This window comes from Psammomys obesus, unplaced genomic scaffold, assembly GCF_907164565.1.
Source record: "Psammomys obesus unplaced genomic scaffold, mPsaObe1.curated_primary_1811, whole genome shotgun sequence".
NCBI classification, from domain to species: Eukaryota; Metazoa; Chordata; class Mammalia; order Rodentia; family Muridae; genus Psammomys; species Psammomys obesus.
In genome coordinates, this window is record NW_026596039.1 from 15,087,346 (window position 1) to 15,101,409 (window position 14,064).

The window sequence follows — 14,064 nt, forward strand, 5'->3', positions numbered from 1 at the left end:
ATGGTTTGGAACGAGGCTCGTGTGGACGAGCTAACGTTGCTCTCCAGCAGACTTTCTGAGACGTCTTACGGCTTCTTTGAAACTGCCCACAGTGAGAGTGGTTTCAGCACCAGAAATTGTAGAAAGCAGTGCTTTGTTTGGTCTTGTGTTTTTAGAACAGTTTGCAAGGATACACCTACCAATATCCCACAATTCTTTGGCTAACAAAATAAAATCATCCCACAAAAGAGAGAATCTGGTGTTCCTGGCCTAAGATGGGGGATTAGAGAAACTCTGCAGACATGACATGGCTTTGACCATGATTCAAATTTTTTAGCATAGCCTGGTCTACAGAGCAAGTTCAAGAACAGCCAGGGCTACAACCAAGAAACCCTGTCTTGAAAAAAAACAAAACTAGGCGGGCGCGGTTGCATGCCTGTGATCCCAGCACTCAGGGAGGCAGAGGCAGGCAGAGCTCTGTGACTTCGAGGCCAGCCTGGTCTACAAATCGAGTCCAGGACAGCCTAGGGCTACACAGAGAAACCCTGTCTCGAAAAAACCAAAACCAAAAAGAACAAAACAAAACCCTCCCCAATACCAAAATAACAACAACAAAAAAATTAAATAAAACAAAAAACCTAACTTTATTTAATATAAAAATTTGAACCCATTTTTTGATAGATTATAAGGCCCAAGTATTAGAATTTGTTCATGTCCGTGTGTTAAGGAGAACCAAAGCCCATGGCCTTCTTTATGGTGACCCTGACAATGGCTTTGAAAGTCCTGAAGCTCACATTGCCACTGAATTCCCTATAGCGATTTTCCCCCCCTAGAAGGAAAACATTTCCCTAGAAGTTCATCTTCCTCACAAATTATGTCCCATGCAAGAACACTGAAGGAACATAGAAGTGGGAAGGTCTGAATATTCTTCATTTTTCGTTGTTACACTTGCCTATGCGATATTCAGCAGCCAAGTAAATGAAACACACATCAACTATGCAGTATGCTTATTTAATGCCCTCTGTGATGCCCTCTGTTTTTGCTTAAAACCTGTGTTTCACCAAGGAGTTTAAACGGCATTAGAATGAGGCCTCGTGTCACTCACTCTTAGGCCTTCGGCAAGGCCTATCACCTACAGGCGATCCCTCTGAGTTCCTTTCTCAAATCGTTCGCCTCTGCGGCCCCGAGAATGAAAGAGGGGTGAGGAGCTTCTATCAGAACTAACCATCATCACAGACTAAGGCTTAAACATCTGAGGGAGAAGAATGGTCAGGTTGGGGGCGGGGCCTGAGAAGACGGTTGAGATGGAAGGAGCTATTGAGTCATTTCCCACCACGTCCTCCTGGTCACTAAGGAAACAAGCGGAGAGCGGAGAGCGAGGCTGGCAAGTCAAGGGAAGTATCCCCTCCCCGGCTCCTTTCCGCTGTGGCGGCTGATCTGAGCTTGGCCGGTTGCACAACCCTGAACACCCACGTGTCCATCTTGGCATAGACAGATGCTCTGTTCCCCAAACCCCTCTCCGGGAGCAACTGCTCTGGTCTGATGGGAAAGCTTTCCTCTGCCTCACCCATCCCTAAATCAGCGTTGGAGAGATCGCGAACCGGCCCGCACCTCCGGATTCCTCCCCACACCCTGTCAAAGGCGCTACATGGTACATGGCGCTAGCTTTTCTCCCTAACTATCCAGAGGTGGAGGGAGCCTTGTGAAGGGTACAAGAGCAGGGTGTCTGTTGTTTTCTGTCTTGACCCTCACTCTAAAGGTATAGAGATAAAGCGCAAAAGCAAAATAATGAAGACATAGTTGTTGAAAAAAAACAAAATTCAGTGAAGAGAATGGGAGTATGGGTTCTGAGTGGAAGGAAAACACGTGACAAGGTATTGGCTTGGATTTGCCTTGCAGGCCTACCTTTGGTTTGAGATTGGCTCCTCCGACTTGGCAGTTCGTGCCTGGGTGTGGTAAGAGCATGACTTGGCGATGGTGCGCTTGTGCTCCCTGCGTCTTAGAATTGATAAGTATTTCCACTTATGAAATAAGTTTGAATGAAGCCTCACAGCAGACGACCTCGTCCCCCTGCGCAAAGAACTGAACGTTTCCTTTACCCTCTCTTTGATTCCTCCTCCTCTAACAACGTTTCCTCGTGTTTCAGTGCCTCATATTTAAAAAAGAGAAGCCGTCTGGATCCAGCCCTGTCTTCCTGCTGCTGCTTCCACACAGCATTCCAGAGCCCTTCCCTACTGTCCCATTCCTCGACGACCTCCGGCTTTCCCTTCCACAACACTGCCTGTGACCTCAGCAGTTGGGCGACCGAAGCTCTGAGGTTTAGGAGCGTCTTGGGCTTCATGATGAAATTCTGTGTCTCTCTCAAAAGAGAGAGAGAGAGATGTGGGAGGGAGAGAGAGAGAGAGAGAGAGAGAGAGGAGTCGCTACTGACTTTACTCATGCTCATTGGCCTGACCTGCCATTTAGTACATTAGCAACATTCAGTACAACCGAGCACGCTGAGCTCTTTGGTTTTTGGGTTTTTTTCCTTTACTGAAGCGCCAGCGTACCCCAGGATCCTCTCTGCGTCGCTGTGCTATTCGCAATGGAATGGTAATGTATACACTACACCTTTAATCTGCATTATTAACACTTCACGGCACTATCCCTAAGTCTGAAGTCAACCAGAAGGATAAGAAATACCGATTTAAAACTCTTGACGGCTTTCGCGATGCAAAGGCTCCTCTGGTCAGTCTCAGCCGCAGGGATTGCGAGGAGATGGGCCACGTTAGCCATAGTCTCTCCTTTACCGTTGTTGTGACTCTCCTGGAAGGGCTGGGAACTGAACCGTGGGTTCCTGGAAATCGCCCTGCCACTGAGCTGCAGCCCCAGCCCTTCCTCTTCCTTCCACGCAGGCACAGCGAACAGCTCAAGAGCAGCAATTAATCGCTGGAGACATTAACTTCACATTTATTTGCGTGTCTCTGTGTAAGCACAGGTGTGCCATGGCACCCTCCCTTCCAGCCTCATGCAGGTTTTCCTTCCGTCTTCAGGTCCACGTCACCTGGTTGGTGGCAAGTGCCTTTACCCTCCGAACCATCAACCCTGCCCTTTGGAGACAGCACTGGCTTTCCGTGTGGGCAGTGAAGGAGGACTTGTACCAAGCACTGTGCCGAGCACAGGGCACTCCCTGCCGCCACTCCCGGGAAAATGGGGCAGCCTGAAGTATCGGGAGTACCAGTGCTGGGGGCACCGCAGTAGACACAGGCCACCTCAGACATACGGAAATAGCGGAGAGCATAGCTAAGGGGGTGTTCTGAGGACTGATTTGGAAGTCTGATCTATTCTGACTCTTTATGCCTGGCTAAGCAACAGTGATGGCTTGGGGCTTTGCATGTGTCTTTTGTACCCTTTCAGGGTGATGCTTTAAAAGCACAAATCAGATCATGTAAAATTGTTAGAAAAGAGGGAAACTAAGATATATACACGTATATATTTACAAGCCCCCGACTATATGTAGTTCATGCTGTACGCTACAGCAAGGTAAAATGTCTGGGAAAGTCTCCACTCAGTTGTGTGTGTGTGTGTTTGAGAGAGAGAATGAAGGTGATATGTGGACACAAGTGCAGGTGCCCACGTAAGTCAGAGGCACCGGATCCCCTGGATTGGAATTACAAGCAGCTGGGAGCCACCTGATGAGGGTTGGTGAGGAGTGAACCCAGTCCTCTCAAAGGGCAGCAATGCTCTTGGCCGCTGAGCCATCTCTCCAGTCCCTTCTTTTCTGTTGAGACAGGCTTGGTGAACCTGGAGTCACCATTTTTTCTAGGCTAGCTCACCCTGGGATCCTCCCGTCCCTGCCCGACTGTGCCCCTGAGGGCTGGGGTTACAGATGGCCATGGCTTCCTGCTCTCTATGGAGGGTGGGCATCTTCATGCTTGCAAAACAAGAAGTTGCCCAAACCCTCCCCCCCCCCCCCTCGGGTTTCATTTTATCTCCTATGCTGACGTAGGAATGGAGTCTGACCCAGAGAACAACCTCAGAAAGGCACAACTTGACATCCACTTACGTATTAGTGCGCATTTTGTGGAAGCTTTGGGAAGGAGCAGGAGCTAGAGTGTCTCTCTGATTTCTGTACTACTCTTAATAGATAAATAAATAAATAATAACATTGTGAAGTACATGTAGTGATTTTGCTTCACTCCTTAGTGAAAGTTCAAGTGTCATCTTTTTAAAAATGTAAAGTGTGGTCTATAAAGTAGGCACCATAGTTAAAGTCTGTAATCAACTCGAAGTTCTAGGTTAGGGCTTAGGCAAGCTCGTGGCTACAGCTGTTTCTTTACACATGTTGATAAAGGAAAGGTCACAGGCTTTAAAGCCCTAAACAGACTCAACTCTGACCAGTTATTTACTATTTGACCTTAAATCTTAAAGTTCAGTCTGGCACAAGCACATTAAAATCCATGCAGGGAGCGGAGAGGTGGCTCGGTGGTTAAAAGTCAGTGCTCTGTCAGAGGACCAGAGTTCAGATCCCAGCACCAACATCAGGCGGCTCTCAAGAGACTGTGATTCCAGTTCCAAGAGACCATGTCCCCTTCCAGTAGCTGGGGACACTTCATAATTCACACACACACGCACGCACGCACTCACACACAAACAGATCTTTTGAAAAATCTCCCATGCAAAATACTTGTTGAAAAACACTGTAATCGGTTAGGAATATCGTTTAAATACCCAGTCTCATTTCATCTCCTTTAGACAACTTACTTTCCATTGAGTTCCAGAGACAGCTTCATAGTGAAACATACAATTATTTCAAGGTTCCCATTTTGCTTATTTTTCTTTTAGAACTTCCAAATGCCTGAGGAACCACTCCAAGAACCTGAAAGGCTGGAAATGGCTGCAAAAACCATTCAGAGGGCCTGGAAAAACTTTCTTGTGAGTTCATTTACTTGATCCCTTGAGAGGTGATTTACAGTTCACAAAATGTACGTACGTAAAGTGTGTGCAGTTCAACAGTTCTGTAGTGTATTTGCCCATGTTTGGCCCGCCCTTCAGCTTAGAAGTTCACCATTCAGTTTCAGAAGTTAGAATTATCACATTAGGTTCACAAACATTTACATTCTTTTTAGTTAAAACGGTTTTTATGTGCATGGATGTAGACATGTGTAGGCATGTGTGGACATGTTTGTACATGCAGACATGTGGAGGCCACAAGTCAGCCTCAGACATTGTTCCTCAGGATATCGCCCACCTTATTTTTGAGACAGGAACCCGATTACCCAGCAAGCCTCACTGACTCACTTGTCTCTGGCTTCCAGCACCACCGGGTTATTCTGTCTCATCACATTCAGCTTTTTTGTTTTGTTTTTCGAAACAGAGTTTCTCTGTGTGTCCCTGACTATCTGGGAACTCACTCTGTAGACCAGGCAGGCCTTCAATTGAGAGATCTACCTGCCTCTGCCTCCCAAGTCCCTGGATTAAAGGTGTGTGCCCCCACTGCCGGCCACACTCAGCTCTTTTATGTGGGTACTGGAGAGCAAGCACTTTATCCACTGAGCTGCCCCTCTGATTTCTGGGAAGCTTCTGTATGTGGGCAGACGCTTTGATAATGCCCATAAATCTGTCACTAACAGTCTCATTCAATTTTGACCTCTGATATTCTTTTTTTTTTTTTTTTTTGGTTGGGGAGAAATTAAAGAAGTTATTTTTTAAGTTATCTATTACAATTTATTCACTTTGTATCCCAGCTGTAGCCCCCTCCCTTGTCCACTTATAGGGACCCCCTGCCTTATCTCCTCCTTTGCCCCTCCCTCAGTCCACTGATAGGGAAGGTCCTCCTCCCCTTCCCTCTGACCATAGCCTATCAGGTCTCATCAGGAATGGCTGCACTGTTTTCCTCTGTGGCCTGGTAAGGTTGCTCCCACCTCCTCAGCGGTGATCAGAGAGCCAGTCACTGAGTTCATGTCAGAAATAGTCCCTGTTCCCATTACTAGGAAACCCACTTGAACACAGAGCTGCCATGGGCTACATCTGTTCAGGGGTTCTAGGGGTTCTCCATGCATGGTCCTTGGTTGGAGTATTGGTCTCCGCAAAGAGCCCTGGGCCCAGATTTTTTGGCTGTTGATCTCCTTTGGGAGCTCCTGTCTCCCCCAGGTCTTTCTATCTCCCTCTTCTTTCATAAGATTCTCTGCACTCTGCCCAAAGTTTGGCTATCAGTCTCAGTCTCTGTGTTGATACCCTGCTGGGTAGAGTCTTTCAGAGGCCTTCTGTGGTAGGCTCCTGTCCTGTTCCCTGTTTTCTTCATCTTCTGAGGTCTATCCTGTTTGCCTTTCTGAATGATAATTGATCACCTTACCCAGGGTCCTCTTTCTTTTTAGCTTCTTTAAGTGTACAGATTTTAGTATGTTTATTCTATATTATATATCTAATATCCACTTATAAGTGAGTATATACCATGTGTGTCTTTCTGCTCCGGGATACCTCACTCAGGATGATCTTTTCTTGTTCCCACCATTTGCCTGCAAATTTCATCATTTCCTTTTTTTTCCTTGCTGAGTACTATTCCATTGGTAAATGTACCACAATTTCTGTATCCATTCTTCAGTTGAAGGACATTCAGTTGAAGGATTCTGGCTATTATGAATAAAGCTGCTATGAACATGGTTGAGCAAATGTCCTTGTTGTATACTTGAGCATGTTTTTAATATATGCTTAGGAGTGGTATAGCTGGACCTTGAGGAAGCACTATTCCTAATCTTGAGAAAGCACCAGATTGATTTCCAATGTGATTGTACAAGTTTCCATTCCCACCAGCAATGGAGAAGGATTCCCTTTTCTCCACATCCTCTCCAACATGTGTTGTCACTTGAGTTTTTTTATCTTAGCCATTCTGATGGGTGTAAGGTAGAATCTCAGGTTCGTTTTGATTTGCATTTCCCTGATGACTAAGGACATTGAGCATTTCTTTTAAGTGTTTCTCTGCCATTCCGTATTCCTCTGTTGAGACTTCTCTGTTTAGCTCTGTATCCCATTTTTTAATTGGTTTATTTGATCTGTTGGTGTTTAACTTCTTGAGTTCTTTATATACTCTGGATATTAGCCTTCTGGCAGATACAGGGTTGGTGAAGACCTCTGATATTCTTTATTTCTTGACTCAGCCATCATGTTTGCAACAAAGTGGTAAAGGCATATTTACTCATCCAATATTTATTGAGTACTCTTGAAGATCTTATGGTTTAATGGCATATTTTATCTGGGCTATTGTATTGCTCATTTATTGTGCTCTTAACACGGATGGAATTGGTCTCATAAGTAGAAGTAATTTTCCAAGTTTACTTACCAGCTTGGGCGACAGCCAAGGGGGAAAATGACGTCACTTCTTCTCATAACAGTAGCAAACCTGTCACTGAAGGGCTCTGGCAGGGCTGAGCACAGCAGACATGGCTCCAGCAGGGTTCGCCCTTCCCCTTCTCTCTCCTTTGCTAAACTGTTAGATTGCATTCCTGAAGTTACCCACCAAGGTCTGCTCCCTTATTTGACCACTTTGCTATGCCTAACTCATTCCTGAGTCTGAGCACCAAGATCCAGCTATGAAAACACCACGGTCTAGCAATCAGACTTCATGATTTTGACTATCCTATTTAAGATACCAAATCAGAACTTATCAACTCATTTTAGCTCATTCTAACCCAGAGCTCCTCTTCTCCCCGCTCTTAACATTAATACTAGCAAAGCTATTTGTTGCTGTTTCTGTAGGACTCAGAGTCAGGCGCCTTGCCTCTTGCTGGATAAAGGGATCTCTTTGTGTTTGGTTTGTGCTTGGAAATTGGTGTTTGGGTGTGGTCTCTGCTTAATCTGGGGGCCAGAAAGGGACCCCTGCAGTGGGTCCCTTCAGTCAATGTGCCTAGTGGCTTTGTGCCAAGTTATACAGTTGCTTCCAGTCCACAATACTACCATCAGATCAAATCTTGCAAATCTACCATTCTCTAGAAGAGCCATAAAACCTGTGCTGGTGCGTAACTCTATTAACACCCAAACAGCTGCTTTCGCTTGTTTTAAGTTTGCATTTACTTTAAATTTCACATCCATTCTCCCTGTACGCTCTCAGCCCCTTTGTGTCTTCACTGGTGGCTTAAGTTTCTTATAAGTTTCAGGCAGAATATTGTTTGGTCTTGTTTTTTAAATCTGTTGAAATACTCTGTAAACCTTTTGCTTGATGGTTTTTTGTTTTTCCAGACAGGGTTTCTCTGCATAGTCTTGGCTGTCCTTGCTTTGTAGAACAGGCTGGCCTTGAATTCACAGAGATCTGTTTTCATCTGCCTCCCCAAGTGCTGGGACTACAGGTGTGTGCCACCACGTCCAGCAACTCTGTATCTTTTAATTGGAGAATTTAGTTAATTTACATCTAAGGTTATTAATGATAATTAAAGCTCCCTGAGTTTTTTCTTGTAATTGTGCTGAATATTCTTTGTAATTTTATTATATTGATGGTTTACTCTTATTTGATGAAGACTGATTTTTCATTTTCCTTTTGTTTGCAGGCTCTAGTTGGGTTTATGCTTCCATGTGCTGTCATGATGCTAGCTATCTTTCATTCACCTTTGAGTTTAGGACTCTCTTAAACATTTTCTTCACTTAACTACCAGTCTGCCTCCTGATGGATCTCACTGGGTATCCTTACGATCATTATTTGACATTTGTCAAGTATTTTGTACATAGTGAGCCTGTAGGTCTCTGGAGCCAATAAATTGCCTCTCTTGTGCTCCCACACTGATATTTGCCACCTGGTATTCCCATTAATTTATGGGGTAGCCTCTTAGCAAGTGGCCTGCTCCAGAAGATGTGTCCAGCAGCATGAGTCTAGTGCACACCAGTGGCCCTGTTCCCACTGGGCACCACAGCCTCCTCCTCATAGCTTCTTTAACTAGAAGGGATGCCTTTGGACACAGTACATACCAGGGAGAGCTTGCTAGATGCTGCTAGAGAGACTCACTGTCTCTGGAGGCCTACAAGAGTGGGGACAATAGTGGTTCAGGTACCTGTGACATGAGCAACAGTAGGAGCGGGTATGGCTACAGCACAGTGGGGATGGCAGCCTCTAGCAAACGATGGTTTTTCCTGAGGCTCTGCTGTGCTCTGTTTCTAGCAAAGCCTATTTGTTGTGGCAGTTCTAGCAGTGCTGAGAAGCCTGAAGCACCATGACAGGCTCTCTGCCGCCTCAGTGTCAGTGCACACAGGGGTAGGACAGCTGGAGCCAAGGCATTTCTCTCTGCCATTCCTATGGTAATATAGATCCAGAGAAAGAGGGCTGGCTAGAGCCCCTTTAGCAAGCATATGTGAATGTGTTTGCAGCAGGAACCACGGCATTTCCTTACAGCTCTAATGACCTTTGTAGGTCTCTGCTTCAGGGTCCACAAGCAGCTGCCATGCTCTGGGCCTCAGAATGCAAGTACAAGTCTACTGGTTCTCAAGGTCTGTGCCCTCTCTTCCTGGTCATGTCAAAAGTCCATCCTTTAAAATGCAGAGCATCCAACTAGTTGAGGACACAGTGATTCTGCAAGCGATTCTGAGTTTGCAGTGCAGCCACCCTACAAGCCAGGGTAGTAGGTGTCTATGGAACCCTGGAGGGGAGGGGTACACAGGGATTTCTGACCCCTAGAACACTCCAACTTTACACAACAGTATATGTCTCCAGGTGCCACTAGCTATAGCAAGCCTGTTTGTTCACCTGGAGACACTGAAGTCCTTGTCCAAAACACAGATGCTCTACAGAGTCATGGTAGCTTATCTAACTGCCAGCCTGGAAGAGCTGTGAAGCTTTTTTGATAGCAAAGGCTTCCTGCATCCTCGCTGACAAGAGTCTACAGGGGGGTTGGCAAGATGGCTCAGCAGTTAAGGGCATTGGTTGCTCTTTCAAAGGTCCTGAGTTTAATTCCCAGCAACCACATGGTGGCTCACAACCATCTATAATGAGATCTGGTGCCCTCTTCTGGCCTGCAGGTGTACATGCAGGCAGAACACAGGATACATAATAGCATAGATAGATAGATAGATGGATAGATAGATAGATAGATAGATAGATAGATAGATAGATAGATAGATCTTTAAAAAAAATAAGAGAGAGTCTACAGGGACTCTCCCATTTACCCTCTCCTGCAGCTGGGGGGGGGCTTCCCTCTGTAGGTATGGAGCTACGATGAAAGTTGCAGAAATGTTTTTCTTTCTATGCTGTCAACTCTCCGAGATCTTAATTTCCTTCCTTTTCTCCCTCCCTCCCTCCTTCCTTTATTCCTTCCCTCCTTTCTTTCTTCCTTCCCTACATCCTCCTTTGTTGCTCTCATTTAGTCCTAAATCATCTCCTAAAGTCACTCACCTCATTATATAGCTATGTCTTTTAATTTGGTTCTTTTCAGAGAAAGTGGGTGCTGGGCTGTATCTAACATCCCCTCCTCCCTTATATTCTCCATCCCCCCTCTTTTATAGTGTCCTTGAGGAGTTTTGACTTCAGATAGCACCAGTCTCCTTTAGGAGCTGGGGAGAGATTACATGAGAGATTTTACCTTTCAGTGTTGACTGCCTCAGCTGAGCCACAGGGGGGAGGAATTTTTGCTCTCCCTAAAACGGTTTTAGTTTGAGGCCTCCTTTCTCTTGTCCTACTAGGCTATTCAGATCTGTGTTTCTGTGCAGTTATATGAACAGCTAATAAAAAAGGAGAAAATCCAAGGCTGGTAACATAGCTCAGTGGGTAAAGGCAATTACTAGCAAGCTAATGACCTGGGTTCTATCCCTAGGCCCACATAGGGAAAGAAGGAACCAACACCTGATAGTTGTCCTCTAAATGTGTGCTGTAGTACCCCTGTCCCAAATAAATAAATACTAAAATAATTAAAATCATAATAATACCTTTAGGAAAGCAGAGAACCTAGTTTTAACCATAAAAATCTGTTTTCACTCTTTAGAATGTTGCCATATTCCAGCATTTTAAAAGTCTGATTAACTTTAGAAGACAAGGAGAACCACATCAGATAATGAGGTACATTAACCCTAAAGAGGTAAGATTGTCATTTCTGACCCAGAACTTCCTATTAGTTCAATGTTTTCATGTTTGCTTCTTTACAAACTTTTTACTGAACTATTACATGCATGTAGAATGCCCAGAAAGCATAAATATATAGTTAAATGAATTACCACAAAGCAAACAGCGCAAAATATTCCCCAGCTCACTGTACCTGCCAGTCGCTTACAACCTTTTCCTTCTAATCTAAGCGTGTTCATTTTGAGTTCAGCATCATGCGTAAGCTTCTACTTTTGGAAGCATGTCTTGAGGTGCTACCCTGTTTTGTGTTTTGTTGTTTGTTTTTTGTCAGCTTGATATAAGCTCAGGTCATTTGGGAAGAGGCATATATGTAGGGCGTTTTCTTGATAATGATTGATGTGCTAATGGTTGATGTGGGATGGCCTTGAATAGTACCACTTCAGGGCAGGTGGTCCTTGATTGCACAAGAAAGCAGACTGAGCAAGCCATGCATACATAGCAAGCCAGTAAGCAGCACCCCTCCCTGGCCTCCGCATCAGCTCCTGCCTCCAAGTGCTGAAATTAGCCCTTCAGAGGAGGAGAGAAAACCCGAAGCTTGTATCCTTGCTCTTTTGTCACATGATGTCATCAATGCAGGAAGGCCTTCTGCAGATGCTGATACCATAGCCTCCAGAACTAAGGAAAAAGCTTCCTAGTCATCAACATTTTGTTACAGCAGCAGAAAGTCAACCAACATATGCCATAATCTCTTCTATTCCATTCCTGAGTATACAGCCAGGGAAGTAAATTCAATGATTCACCAGAAGACATGAAGTACCAGTAATACTCACACCGGCTTTGTTTGTAGCCCAAGTTATAGACAGAACAAATGGGGAGCAGCTAGAGTTGGTAAGATGAAATACTAGTAGCAATGTAAAATAACCCATGCATCTAATGGATGGATCTTATTCTTTCGTCATCTACTGAAGCTGAACAAAACGCCAGGCACCAAAATAGTATATAGTGTGATTCCTTTTGTGAGAAATTTGAAAGCAGATAGCATAAAGATAAAGAGATATTTAAGGATAACCAACGAGGAGGGGCAACAGGACCACAATGATTAAAATGGTTATGATTTTTATATGACTTACAGAGTCATGGAATGTACAAATGTGTAAAATTTCATGGAGCAACACACTTAAAATTGTTGATTTCTGGTGGTGGTAATGCACGCTTTTAATTACAGCCTTCAGGAGGCTGGAATATGTATGAATGTATATCATCACCATCCAAATAAAATTACGTACTATTTTATACTCATATTTAATTTGTAAAGGTTTTAGATGGAAGAAAATTATTCTGAAAAAATTAATTGATTTTCAAACCATAATACCTATTTTCTAATCTAACCTAATATAAAGGAGAGAGATTTGAACTGTCTTCTCATAAGGGATTAGATAGGTAGATAGATAGATAGATAGATAGATAGATAGATAGATGATAGGTAGATAGATAGATAGATAGATGATAGATAGATAGATAGATAGATAGATGATAGATAGATAGATACATACATACATAGATGATAGATAGATAGATGATAGATGATAGATAGATAGATAGATAGATAGATAGATGATAGATAGATAGATAGATGATAGATGATAGATAGATGATAGATAGATAGATAGATAGATAGATAGATAGATAGATAGATAGATTTGGTGCAGGGTACTACATTTAAAAGATCCATTATTAACAATTCTCACAAAAATTTGGATATTGTTTGACTTAGCAAAAACTAGCGAGGAACGGTCCATCTAGTGTTGAGCTTTAGTGAGATAAGTTTTTTTTATGTGTGAATTTATTTATAAGGTAATACTTTGTATATGTCATATATTTGAGGACTTGTTTCTTTCACAAATAACAAGTCACTTAGGATTTGTGCTTATTTTATTTTTTAATTATTATTTTAAGACAGGATTTCTCTATCTATATAGTTCTGGCTATCTTGGAGCTCACTGGCCTTGAACTCACAGAGATCCACCTGCCTCTGCCTCCTGAGTGCTGGGATTAAAGTCATGTGTACACTCATTTTAGGATTTGTATTTAAATATTTCACAGAAATGAGAGTTTGGTAGTATTTTCCCAGTTATCCAAGAGCTGTCCATAAGTCCTTAGTTCTCAGTATTTTATGATGTCTGGACTGGAGAAATGGCTCATCAGTTAAGATCTCATACTGTTCTTCCTTCCAGAGGACCCAAGTTCAGTTCCCAACAACCACACTGGGTGGCTCACAACCACCTGTAACTCCAGTTTTAGTGGAATCCAACGCCTATGTCTTCCATGGGTACCTCTGCACTCATGTGTACTCATAATTAAAAACATTTTTAAATGATTTAAATCTAATTATTTGAAGCACATTCACCTGACCTGTTTTATAAATAGTAAATACCAGTGATTACTTTTTAATTGCCAGCGTGAGAAAGCCAAATTATGCTCATGGGATGCTGAAGGGACATTTGTTTTCTTACAGGCAGAGTTCCTAGATACTGCTGCTGGTGTTCAAGTCCGATTCAGATTGGGTGGGGTGAGTATGCAGGAACCCTTATTTGGCTGGTTTGTTTTCCCCTTTTCTTGAAAATGTATTTTTTTTCTCTGACTATGGCTCTAATTTCTCTGATCCTGATTATGGTTCCCACTTCCTCTACTCTTCCCAGATCCTCCCTTCCCATCCAGATCCACTAACTTTGTGTCTCTCATAAGAAAACAAACAGACTTCTAAGGAATAACGATGTGATGTGATGTGATATGATATGATATATGATGTGATATGATAAAATAGAAGCTAACACATCAGAATTGGACAAAACAAACAGAAGGAAAAGAGTTCAAGAGAAGGCCCAAGAGCCAGAGACCCACTTGCTGTCACATTCAGGAATCCCATAATAACACTCAACTGGAAGCCATAATATTAGTACAGAGGACCTGGGGCAGATGTTTGCAGGCCCTGCACAAGCTGCCTCAGTCTCTGTGAGTTCATACGCGCTTTGCTCATGTTGATTTAAAGGGCCTTGTTTTCTTGGTGTCCT

At 43.6% G+C, this 14,064-nt stretch overlaps 1 protein-coding gene across 1 annotated transcript in view; it reads left to right on the forward strand.

Annotated features, from left to right (window-relative positions):
- The window catches only part of CUNH11orf65 (chromosome unknown C11orf65 homolog), a 34,092-nt gene continuing 20,028 nt past the window's right edge, over window positions 1-14,064 (forward strand). The window contains exons 1-6 of the mRNA XM_055622071.1: window positions 1-91; window positions 1,091-1,179; window positions 2,632-2,745; window positions 4,804-4,893; window positions 10,917-11,009; window positions 13,509-13,562. Coding sequence (XP_055478046.1) covers window positions 1-91; window positions 1,091-1,179; window positions 2,632-2,745; window positions 4,804-4,893; window positions 10,917-11,009; window positions 13,509-13,562 — 531 coding nt within the window. The remainder of the gene's footprint in view (window positions 92-1,090; window positions 1,180-2,631; window positions 2,746-4,803; window positions 4,894-10,916; window positions 11,010-13,508; window positions 13,563-14,064) is intronic.